Below are 13,029 nucleotides of genomic sequence, written 5' to 3'. Positions count from 1 at the left end.
GTGCTCTGTATACAGGGGTGATGTGTTCGAAACGACCAACATCGGTGACAAATCTTAAAGCAGCATTTCTGCAATCAAACTACTTAGTGACCAAAACACCTGATAGGTCCAACGCAATGCCGGAACAGAAATCAAAATAGGGGAACACGAAGGCACTAACTCTATTTAGGCGAATTGAACGGGGCAAGGCATCGCAGCATCTCCGAAGACGAGCGAGGGCAGCATAACTCTTTCGAGAGGTTTCAGTGGCAAAAGGGCCCCAAGAAAGGGTAGAGTCAAGAGTGACACCAAGCAGCCTAGTTGTATCACTGATCTGGAGCAGTTGGCCGTCAAGGGTGGGGGCATGGTTAGCCTCACTGAGAATGGTGGACAAATTTTTTCTAGAAGCAAACCATATGGCAAAAGATTTGCGCCAGTCAGGAGAAAGACAATTGTCATTATCCCAACCCAAAACATGATCCAGATCATCGTTCACGACCGCAACAATACGGCGAATCTGGCCAACTGGGCCAGAGAATTTTAGGACGAAGTCGTCAGCGTAGAGATGGCACAGGCAAGATGTAAGAGCTGAGGGCAAATCATTAATATATAAAGAAAATAATAGCGGTCCACATAGAGTACCCTGAGGAACACCCGAACAACGATCAAGCCAACCAGAGGTCAAACCACCCCGCATCTTAACCGCCTGTGAACGCCCAAAAAAAAAGACTTGATCCAGCCGCAAGCAGAATCGGAAAACTCAAGAGAAAGGAGCTTTATTACTAGATCATCAATATTGAGCTCATCGAAAGCGCGCCGAAAGTCCACGGACACTAGTAACGTGACATGACTCACATCCATGGACGCCCTAATTTCATCGACAAGATAGATCAGTGCAGTATGAATACGGTGGTGCTTACGGAAACCCGACTGCTGGGGGCACATCAGTCTGTTAGACTCTACGAAAGTTGACATCTGCCTGAGTGCCACCGCCTCGAGAAGCTTCGATGGCGCTCATGTCACGCTAATGGGCCGAAAATGATTCAACTCAGAGGGTTGCTTCCCCTAGGTAGAGGGGTCACAAGTACTTTCTTCCAAACAGTCGGGAATATACCCTACTGAAGGGAACAATCAAATATGTTTAAAAAGATGGGCGTAATGAAAGGCATGGCAAGCTTCAACATCTGTAACGTGATCCCATATACTTCACAGGCATTGGTCTTTGATCCACTAAAAGCCTTAAGCAAACTCAACTCATTAATATGGCCGAAAAAAAATCTATCCTCAAATGGCACATCACATGATCGGCCAGCAAAGGAACCAGTCACCAACGGAGCACCCACAAAATGTCGATTAAGGGCGTCACCATCGAATGCGATAACAGGTGATGCACTCGCACTCGAAGATGCTCCAATATCATGAAGACATTTCCACATGTCCGCAGGTCGCCTACAGGACAAAAGCCTATCTCTATTATAAGCGTAAAGCGCATTTCTGAAAAGCACTTGCACAAGGGAGAGAGAGAAAGAGAGAGAGAGAGAGAGAGAGAGAAAGAGGTAACAGGAGGAGATGAAATATAGGATCAAAAATATCGAGTTGAGTGTGAGTTTGTGTAGGTGCTAAAGGCATAGTGTCAAGAAAAATGATGATGCTAGGTGTTATGTAAAGGACTTAAGGTTTAAAAATGACGATGAAGTAGAGACAATAAGAAATACAATAAAATTAAGGTAGTAAGGATAAGTTTAACTCTTTGTTCAAGTACACATTTTTTTCTAATCTGGAAAGAAACTCTGCTCTTCTCTCAAGTCCCAACGAAGACTATGCTCTTTTTCCTAATTTAGACTAAAAATATGACCTTTTTCCATGCCTTACCGACAATAATCCACTTTTTTTAAGTTAAGACAAAAACTATGTCTTTATTGCGTTCCAGTATCTATTATTTTTTCTGTTCTAAAACAAATACTAGAAGTTTTGCGGTAGTTGACAGTATTACATTATCTATTTTCCTAAAAAATATATCTAAATCGAGGTTAGTCTCTGTCTATGCAATAACTTGTGAAAACTATAAAAAAAGAGCTCCTCGCTGTAAAACCGTCAGGATATAGCAATGACCCATGTAACTCAATAACCCAATAAAGTTGAAATAGGTTGTATACGTATGTACAAATGACTTAAAAAATAAAAAATCATCCATACCGACACTATAATCTTAGTAGTAGTAAAATAAAATAACTAAAAATGTATATTTCCTGTCCTCAAAAATTTAATATATTAGATATTTCATTGTGGAAATGTCCAGAATAAACAAAAATTTTAAGACGTTTTAACTAAAAAAGCTGTACGACACTGGGGATGGCAGTAAAAACAGAATAATCGATAAGAATGTACAACAGTTCCAGCATTTTTCAACTTCAAAATCTTTTTATTTATGAGGTTCATCATTAAAAAAAAAAATCGCACAAATAACAAAGAAACTAAGGGAAAATTTTTTATCACAGGCTGCATGCCACTGATGATGCATAGATATTTATAAATAATACTGAATACGTATATCAATGATATATTCCCGCAATTTTCGTCTTCCAGAATAATTAGACTCAAGTGTTACATTGAAAAAATGACCAAAAAATACGGAAATTCAGAGAAAAATCAAAATCACAGGCTGCATGCCTTGGATAATACAAAGAAACTTATGGATATTACTTAGTTTATATAGTAGTAATAAGTTGTATAAATTTTTGTCTTCCGAAATAATTAAACTCAAGTTTTATATCGCGAAAATGACTGAAAAATACGGAAATTCAGGAAAAATTCATAATCACAGGCTGCACGCCACTGATAATGCAGAAAAACTTATTGACATAACTTAGTTTATATAGTAGTTTTAAGTTTCAGCATTTTCCATCTTCCGGGTTTGTTAATTTTAAATATTATCTCGCATAAGTGACCGAAAAATACGGAAATTTAGAAAAAATTTATCATCACAGGCTACAGCCACTGATTATGCATAGAGGATTAATTAATTAATTTTACTTAATACATATAGTAGTAATAAGTTAACGCAATTTTCGTCTTCTGGATTATTACACTTAAGTTTAATAATTCTGGAAGACGAGAATTGCTGACACTTATTACTACTGTATGTGTTCGGATGTATGAGAAAGAGAGAGAGAGAGATGTAAGAGTAGAGAGTAAAATTGTAATTTGACTAGTAGGTATGCTCTCTCTGTGTGAGTCTGTGTGTTGTTAGGTATTAACTAGACAAAGGATAGCTCGCTTTTCCTTATGCGTGGGGGAAAATTTCTTGAGGTAGTCGATGGTGTGAAGCGTATTCGAGTTCAGTTCGGCCGGAGCAAGCGATTGGGAAGCCACGGTGTCGACTCTTCTTCAAACTTGGAGATTCGAGAGAGCGACAAAACTACAACTTATCAATTGCCGTGGACTTCATCAGCAACGAGCAGTCTTTTGGAGGCACCGACGAATACATCGTTTTTCCTTCGTCAAATCAAGGCCTTCGTCTCACCTCAACATCTGCGAGCCAGATTAGTAACACAGCGCAGGTATTTTGTAAATTTACTAAGAAGAGATAAAAGGTGTGTGTTTTGCGAGCGGCCAGGCAACTATATTATTCGAGGCCTTTCGAAAGGTAAAACAAATAAAGTCAATTTCGTTCCATGAGTTTAGAAAATTGTTCTTAGAGTTTATTTTGTATTCCTTTCCTTTACTATCAACCATGGCATAAATTGTGGCAGTTGCTCCGCGTATGATAGTCAATAATTCGATTGACTTAAAGCGTCAACAGTATGTATTAAGTGATATTGTTAAATATCTGTGCATTATTAGTGGTGTGTAGCCTGTGATAATAAATTTTCCCTATTTATCCGTATTTTTTGTTCAATTTTGCGATATAACACTTGAATCAAATTATTCCGGAGGCTGAAAATTGTTTTTTTCTAGTTTTACTATATGCATGAAGTAACATTAACAAATATCTATGCATTATCAGTTGCGTACAGTCTGCAAAAATAAATTTTCCTAAATTTCCGTATTTTTTGGGCATTTTTGTTATATAACACTCAAGTTTAATTATTCCTGAAGACAAAAATTGCTTTAACTTAGTACTACTATATGTATTCAGTAATATTCATAGATATCTATGCATTATCAGTGGCGTGTAGCCTGTAATATAAACCTAATAATTAAAATAAAAATTTTCAAAATTAGTACCAACCAGGAGATGATCATTTGTCACATTATTTCAACTCCAAGGCGGCTCACCCAAATCGTTGTTCAGAGGTAAGCCTCCAATCACAAAATTCAACCACTATACTAAATATTTTAGCACAAGTAATGAACTTGACAACAAAATCAAAACCGTCCACATTGATAAGTACCAGGGACTTGGCGTAAATCACGAGCCTACAAGAATAAGGTTGTCAGTCCCAGAAGGAAAAAATCGCTTCATCACACTCATGCTCAATAATGGCGTCGCCACAAACCTGATTAAATAAGACCAGTTACATCGATGCTTACAAGCAGAGACTAGTGAAATTAATAACTTTACCAGAATAATACCCCACCATTCAGTTAACTAAAAGAAAAAACGTATGCAACTATGCTAGGAAAACCTATAATTTTTCATGTGATCCGATTTTCCTATCAAAAATGGCGGTCACTTAGAATAAAACTTTTGTATAGAACGACAAGCCAATTTACGTATAATCATGATGCTATAGTAATAGATGATGACTTAATGAACCTTATTCTTTTAAATAAAACTCTTAAAAAATAGAGCAATTGGAAAGGGATGAAATAAAATAGACGGCAATTTAACTTTAGAAACAAGCGCAGGAAAATAAAATTTTAGCTACTCCCCTTTATATTAACAAAGAAACAGAGTGTCTTAGGAATAAAATTAACCAACAAAAATTTTATGACGAATACATCGTAAGTCGACTCTAAAAATAAAATGTAGAATTAGACGACCAAGATACACTTCAACCCCATGCTATTGAATAAAGTAAAAATATTCCTAGTGTAGAACAACATTGCCTTAATGAGGAACAAAAAACACTAATAAACTAACTTAATACCCGATCAAGGCTCAAACATGTTAAATAGTATAAATTGATTTCATTATTACCAATTTCATTGAAGGATACTTGCCATGTATCGACATACGAGATGATGATGTGTATCTAAAAGAAGGAATATAAAGAAATGAGAACAGCCTATGTAATACTATGGCAGTAAATACTAATAAGGACGATGTAATGATTAAAACAGATCCAAGAGAAATTCTACCCTTTAAATACTTTCACTTAGATTTGACCCCGATACTAGTAGCCCGCCATAGCTGACATAAGAACTTACACTGAAACTTATGACTGGGACAATATGGCCAAATTTTTAGCTTTTACAACACGAGTGTACATGCAGCAACAAACTTTACGCCCTACGAACTAGTATTTGGGAGAGTAGCAAAGTTGCCTTTGAAGCTAACTACAGATGAAAGCTTACGAACCTATCTATTATATTTACAAGATCTTATTAAGCGACTTTCAGGAATGCAAATTGTGGCAGGAAACTAACAAATAAAAATAAAATTACAAGCAAAAATAAGATACGACAGAAAAATAAAGCTTTTAAATGCTATACCAGGAGATTGCGGGTGGGTCAAGAAAGGAGTGCGTTCCCATAAATTTAATCGCTACTGTAATGTATCGGCATTCTAATATAAATTTGTATTGCGTGTGACTGATATGTATGCGTGGGACTAGCGAAGTATAGTTGATACAGTAAACACGTCAGAGCTGTGCTGACCCTAAACCAGGGCGCACGTATACGATAAGCCACTCACCGAAATACTTCTGTACTCTTGCTTGTGTAATGGTTTGCTAATTTCTATATTAAATATGTTATTCGTATAGCTAATAATGCTACCTAGTTATTGCCTTTTCCCATATATAACAGCTACTATAAAGAACCCCTAAAAGTAAAAACAGTTTTAGAGGGAAGTAATGTATTACTTAAAAATAATAATGATGAAATCATACAAAAACACACAGATAAATTAAAACTAGTTCCCCAATAATAATATCCTTGTAAGAATTATGTTCTACGTGTCTTCCTGAGAAAAAAATAACGATGCGGATTATACTAGACATCTAAATGACAATAGTACCTGGAGATTGGACAGATTTAAACAATGCCAACCATGGCAACTACAGCATAAAACAACTGGAAATGAACCCTGAAATATAATATGAACGAATCAGTACTACAAAAATTAAAAATGCTGATTGGAAGACAGTGAAATGGTTTGACTATAATGAATTCATATTGAAACACACGCCTATTTAAAGATAAAATGAAACCTTTTGATATTGCATTGCACAATTTGGTTATCATCATCAATCATCACTCAGATATAATATACCTATTAGATAGAAATGAACTTGAACTTATCTGTATTACATGAACTCTCAAAGGACACTCATGTCTGCCACGACGCTATAAAATCGATTCGAGTACTCAATTTTAATAATAAAGCATAAATAGATGAAGAATTACATATACAAAACATAAAAAACCAAATGGAGAAAATACGAAACTGCGAATTGGAGGAAAAACAAACATCTTTTTTTACTTTAATACGTAATGTCTTTGAAGCTGTCATCATTATAATTATAATGAAAATAACTATTAACAAAGCAAGAAGTTGTTGTAAGAAAACTATGACACTTAGTAGGTCGAAAAAATTTATAAAACGCATCGCCAATCCACTAAACACAGAACCCAGAGACACGAACCAACTCAACTCTATGTCGAATTTGAAGAGAAACCAAAAATACCTAAATCATTCAAAATTCGACTTATAAAGAAGACATGGAGTTGGATACTCTAACGTCACACACCCCAAAAGTAAGAAATAGACTTATGAATCAATAGTAATTTGATACTATTTTACTTTAGGCTTCATGATGAGCTCCAACTGTGAAATAACAATAATGACTAAAGTTAACATAGAACGTCCTTTACATTAAGTTATTGAACAATTAGAGAAAAACGGAAACATCAAGAAAATGCACGTACTTCCGGATTTACATAGTTATACACATTGAACTATAACCGCTATTTACGTTAGTTATTTATTTATTAAAAAGCCTGATGAAACACTAACTGAAGGAAAAGAAATTCAGACACTTTCTACTTTGAGACAAAATCCACTATTTGTCAAGAAAAAAAAATTTCTTTATCAACACCACAAAAGAGAGAAAATCAAAAGTAGGAGAAAATTAACTCAATAATAGAACCCTTACAAACACCAAGCTATATTCTACGTCAAGAGAATACATCATTTAGTTTCGAGATTTAATTTTAGAGTTTATAAAAACAATGAGCACATTATATGTTATTTTTAGTGCAAATATTAGAATCACACTATGTTAATTGTGATACAGACTCCAACCAATCGTAAGCCTGTTAAATCTACTGCATGAATAATAAAATAAATCTACTGCTTAACACTTTTAAATAATATAAATGAGCAAGCGCTGCGAGGGGGCTGTGTGGTGGTCTTAATAATACGCGAGGAAAATGCAGGGAACAGCAGGAGAGTTAGCGGAAGTTTTTGAAAAGGGGTTGGAGCACTGGAAATTTTCAAACAGATGTGCAGGAGTTTAACGGGTAGATGTGTGATAGAGTTTGACTTCAGCAAGATTAATTACACAGGTCTACAAAAAAATAGCTCACCGGACTAGGCGATGTTTATCTTATGTTTCTGGGATCGTTAAACCCGAATCTGTACGGTTACGTAGGAAAAGCCTTATACGGTGTCTATATTTCCAGATCAAAAGGTTTAGTAATTACATGGTAACTAGGATTATGTATTAAAAATTAATTAGAATACAGATATCAGCAATCACTACATTTTCAGATCTATTATTTGAGCTTGTGAAAAAATCTTGCAGTGATGCAGTTACACAGTTCATAAATTTGGACTCATCAATCCTTTAAACCTACAACACGTAACATAATCTAGTCCGGAGAATAACTTTTTTTTTAGACCTGTGTTATAAATTGAAGAAGAAAAACGAGAAGTCAGATTACATCTTATTAGTCTGAATTCTGACTTTTCATTTCTATCTTGAGTTATCGATTAAGCTCAAGAAGTTTAAGCTTGATTAATTTTTTTTAATTTAAAAAATGTGCTTTAACTAACTTAGTTTTTCAAAATAAATGACTAGTTATCCAATACATTATGTTATGAATTCATAAATTACATCGATCCTATTGATGAGGCACAAAACTTTAATCGATTCCATAACTCCCTTAAACCCCTTTTGAATATGTATATAAATGCAAAGGATTTGTTAGTTATTAGCAGATCAATTTATATTGATAATTCTTAATTATAACTGCTGACATTTTTATCGGCTTAATAAAATCTTGCAAATTATGTGTTATGCATTTATAAGTCAACAATTTGCCTTGTACATTTCAAGTTTTCTCAAAACATAATGATATTAGTATAACCATTTTGCCCAATATTATTTACGAATAGATGAATTGTTTGGACTTTGTTGATCTTATCAGGCGAAATAAAATCTTGATGTTAAGTAAGAACGAGAAAAATATCCCCGAGTACGGATCGAACGTACAACCTCCTGTTTACTAATAGTGTGAGCACACTAGATGAAAACAACCCTTATTTTATGAAAATCCAGAGTGGGCAAAAATAATTTTTTGTATAGATCTTGAGCCCGATAACAAACGTAACCACTTTCGGATGAAAAAAATGTCATCAAAAGGTCCAAAAAAAGTGGTAAAAATGGCCAAATTGGGTATTTTGGTTCTATCAGAAAAGCTGTAATTTGGCCAAAAAAATGTTCCGTATGAAAAACATGCGCAATTTCAAGACGAACAAAATGAGCCCTGTTGAACCCAAATCGGCCTTACCAGTTTTTCGCAAATTGCCAAAAAGTGCTAATTTCACCCTATTTTTCGGTATTTCATAACTGGCGTTCTAATGAGAATTTTTACTCCAAATTTTGATAGAACATGGTTTTTGTGATTTTTAACAAACCCAAAAAATTTCAAGACGATCGGATGCAAACTTTTTGCAAGCCATCAAAAGCCTAAAAAAAGGTCTTTCCGAAAAATTGCTCTAAAAAAGTTGTTACACCACATAGTCATTTTTCAAAATGTTTTCTCTTAATAAGATGTTCATCTAACTCTGGTTGAATTTTCGTATCTCTAAATTTTTCGTAAGTACCCTAAAAATGTATCGGAAAATAGTATTTTTTCGCAAGGTACCAGTGGCGGCGCTGGATACGCACGGCACTGCGAGGAAGTGAGCGTGGCCTAAATCGGCGGCTCGCTCAATCCAGCGCCGCACTACGTTCTGAAATGATGAAATCAAAGTTAGATCTCATGTAAAAACTTACGAGGTGACTTTTCAACATTTCAATGGTGTATTTTTTTTTTTTTTTTATAACAATAAAAACTATTTAATAAGGATCAAAAATCATACCAAATAAATGACACTAAGATCTTAATTTTAAACTGAAACTGTTTATTATTGTGGTAGACAATTTGGCTGAAGTACTTGTCAGAGTGCCTACAAAAAATTATGTTTTCTTGTAGCTAATCGATATCATATTTGAAAACTTAATTTTTAGTTGATAAAAAGTAATTTATAATATGTAAGCGAGAAAAAGTTAACTAAGAAAGTTATGCTTATGAGTTATGTAGCTTGAATTTGAAAATAATGATTCCAACTAATTCGTTTTGATAAATCGGATAAGTGGTTTTTTGGCACCCTGGGTACTTATCCCATCGAAAAAGCACGAAAAAAAAGTCTCAAAAGTTTTCGACAGGGTTCGAACCCACATCCCCTCGAGTTTCTCCGGATACCAGGCTAGCACAATAACCACTAAATTATCAAAGCTTTGATTACAACTCTTATTTTATTTTCCAAGACAGCTAGTGCTACTAGTAACCTATTATGCCAATTTAGGTGAACAAATAAAATTATTTTATACTGTTATTTTTATCACACAAAATTGACTAATTTTTTTGATATTAAAAACAATCAACTTACCAATTTTTTGCCACTGTAAGTTTTGCTCTCACTTTTAGTTTTAGGCTGCTCTGTCTCACTGCAACTTATTGAAGAGAGATCACTGGCATACAGTTTTTTTCGTGATACTGAACCATTACAATATAAACGTTTATTAGAGGCCCCATTGAAATCTTGTTGAAGCTTATTTTCATCAGCAGAGAGCTGCGTATTTGGCATATCTAAGCCCTGGATGCGTGCCACCAAAGTTTCTAGCTTGGCCGTTTGGAATTCAGCATCTGGATGAGAATACAGTCGGTCGTAGAGAGAAGGCGCATGGTTAGCCTCAAGTATGGCGTTTTCTGCAACGCATGTGAGGGACATACTCGAAAGCAGCATAACTTGTTTCTGAAAAGTTTGTTCACGCAGCCGAAATAGCGTGCGACAATGCTTTTCACGACGATTCACCATGTAACAGAGGTTGCGAACGCGCTCCAGATCTTGTCGTAGTTGCACAAATTTACGAAGCTTCTCGTTATCTTGCGCCTGGCCTTGCACTCGCATTCCATTACTTGATAGTTCACCGCAGCGTGGTGAAAGTAAGGGTTTGTTATGGCCCGCCTAAAAAAAATTTTTTAATTGTATTATCACTTTATAATGTAAATTATTTTTACGATACTTTTCTATTTTAATCATGATCGTACAAGTAATCTTAATATGACTGGCATAAAAGAAAAACATGCTTTTTCCATCGAAAAAATGCCGTTTTCACAAGAAGTCCGGAGAAAAACAGTCTAGCTAATTGGGGTTTTCAAGTATTTTACGTGAATAAGAAATAAATTTTTTCAAAAGGCTCTTCTTCTTAATACACCTTTTCTAAACTTACATTTGTAACAAATATGACATATTGATGTGCGCTAGTCCAAAAATAATTACTTTAATATAAAAATGTAAACCAGATTATTTAACGGCTAATAGTTGATGTAAGGTGCGTTAGTTGCTACGTCACTCAGGATAAATACTTTAAGATTTTTATTATTTACTTCAAAATTTTAAATGGTTTTTACATAGACACATAAAAAATAAAGACTGCTCTATGTACGGTGCTGAAACACAAGTAGAAGGAGACACAACATCGAACGAGGGTATCAGTCTCTCTCACACATTCCCACCTTTGACAATGTACGAGAGAGACAGATACCCACGTTCGATATTGTATCTCCTTCTATTTGTGCTTTAGTGCCGTACATAAGAACGAGTAGTCTATTTTTATTATATGTCTATGGGTATTTATGTATACATATTTGACAGTATTCATAGACTTGATACAAAACATGCCGTACCACGTATACATAAGTATGGTTAGTAAAAAGCTTATAAATTTAATAAACTTCTAAGGTTCAGCCAGTATATAAAAGGACAGAGCAATGTAATAGAGAATAACGTCATAAAAATAGTTAATAAGGTAAATTTTTTGGTATACAAATAAAAAAAAAAAAAAAAAAAGAGATGATTTTATGAGTTATTAAGGTTTTTATGTAAGTAATTACAAAATTTTTTTAAATAATTAAGGTTGTGTAGGACACCCCTTTTACGCTAGAGTGCACGTTTCAAATAAAATTTTTATCAAGTCTTCTCAATACTTAACGATAACATTGTTAATTAATCACAATCATATAGTGTGGCTACATCAAGAAAAAATTTTTTTTAACAAATCGCTCAATTATTTATAACAATATAGCCGTATAAAAAATCTACTTAACGCTTGTTAACTTGCATAATTGTTTTTCGATTTCGATCCAAAATCTCTCAGTTTCGTGAGAAATTAATTATCGAAGGTCGTAACTTTTTTTGAACGTAAAATATTGATCATTTCTGTCAAAAAAATTATTTTTAAGTAAAATTATTATAAACATATATTTTTTTATCATAAATAATCAATGCTTTACAATAAAAAAAAGTTACGAATGTAGATAACTAATTTTTTAAGAGACTGAAAGATTTTGGATCAAAATCAGAAACAAATGATACAAGTTAACAAGCGTTGAGTACATTTTTTTTAAATGGCTATACTGTTTTAAATAGTTGAACAATTTCTTCAAAAAAACTTTTTTCTTGATTCAACCACACTATATATTTGTAATTTATTAACAATTTTATTGTTAAATATGTAGAAGACGTGATAAGAAATTTTATTTGAAACGTACACTCTAGCGTAATAGGGGTGTCCTATACAACCTTAACGGCTTGATAGAAATTATAGATCCATACGTTTACTTACATAAGAACAAAGAGAAAATTAGAAAACAATTTTTGGTTAGTCAGGTACTAAATTTAGGGTTGGGGGAAAGTTTGAATGGATTTTTTGTGAGTTAAAATAAAAGAAAAAAAAATGCATTAACAACTAAATAGCTGAAAAAAGAGTTTAGTGCTTTTAACAGAAGAAATACACTAGACACGTTGTTTCAGAACCGATTTTTTAGTGAACCTATCGTATCAGATATTTCCAGATTTGTCTTTGCCTTATAGGTGTACCTCGGCAAATTGCGAAACAGTAGTAGGTGAGATAGGTGTTGAAATATAAATCAGTGGTTATTGGGTTATTGGCTGTGAGGCTTGGATTGGGGCTGTTTCCCAGTAAATGACTTTGGGCCCGAAGGAAGCAAAAAATTTTTTTGCCTGTAGGCCCAAGGTGATTACAAGGGCGCAAAGTGTGGCCTGGGAGTGCAAAGCGTCAATAAAATAAGGCTCAAAAAAGTTTATAACAATGCCTATAGACTCAAGAGGGCGTATTGAAAGGAAAACTTCAAATTCTTAAAATATATACAACTTTAGGCATCAAGAAACTGTCGCAGAACATTTATCAAGATTAAAACAGCAGCGTCAAAATCAACGAATAAGTGATCTTTTCAGTGACATATGCGAGACTTTCATTCTAACCCAGACATTGGTTACTTAAATTTGCCAGCTACTAAAACAGGTGGAAT

At 34.1% G+C, this 13,029-nt stretch overlaps 1 protein-coding gene across 6 annotated transcripts in view; it reads right to left on the bottom strand.

Annotated features, from left to right (window-relative positions):
- Positions 1-13,029, bottom strand: part of rno (PHD finger protein rhinoceros) — a 266,357-nt gene that overhangs the window by 15,465 nt on the left and 237,863 nt on the right. For all 6 annotated transcript variants that reach the window (XM_089598647.1, XM_089598646.1, XM_089598651.1 and 3 more), the window contains one exon: positions 10,085-10,663. In XM_089598647.1, coding sequence (XP_089454773.1) covers positions 10,085-10,663 — 579 coding nt within the window. The remainder of the gene's footprint in view (positions 1-10,084; positions 10,664-13,029) is intronic.

Source organism: Copidosoma floridanum, unplaced genomic scaffold (assembly GCF_036245765.1).
Source record: "Copidosoma floridanum isolate Cflo_tuat_1 unplaced genomic scaffold, Cflo_Japanese_pri ptg000006l, whole genome shotgun sequence".
NCBI lineage: Eukaryota > Metazoa > Arthropoda > Insecta > Hymenoptera > Encyrtidae > Copidosoma > Copidosoma floridanum.
Note: the sequence above shows the minus strand (reverse complement) of the source record. Positions and strands in the feature narration are given on the sequence as shown.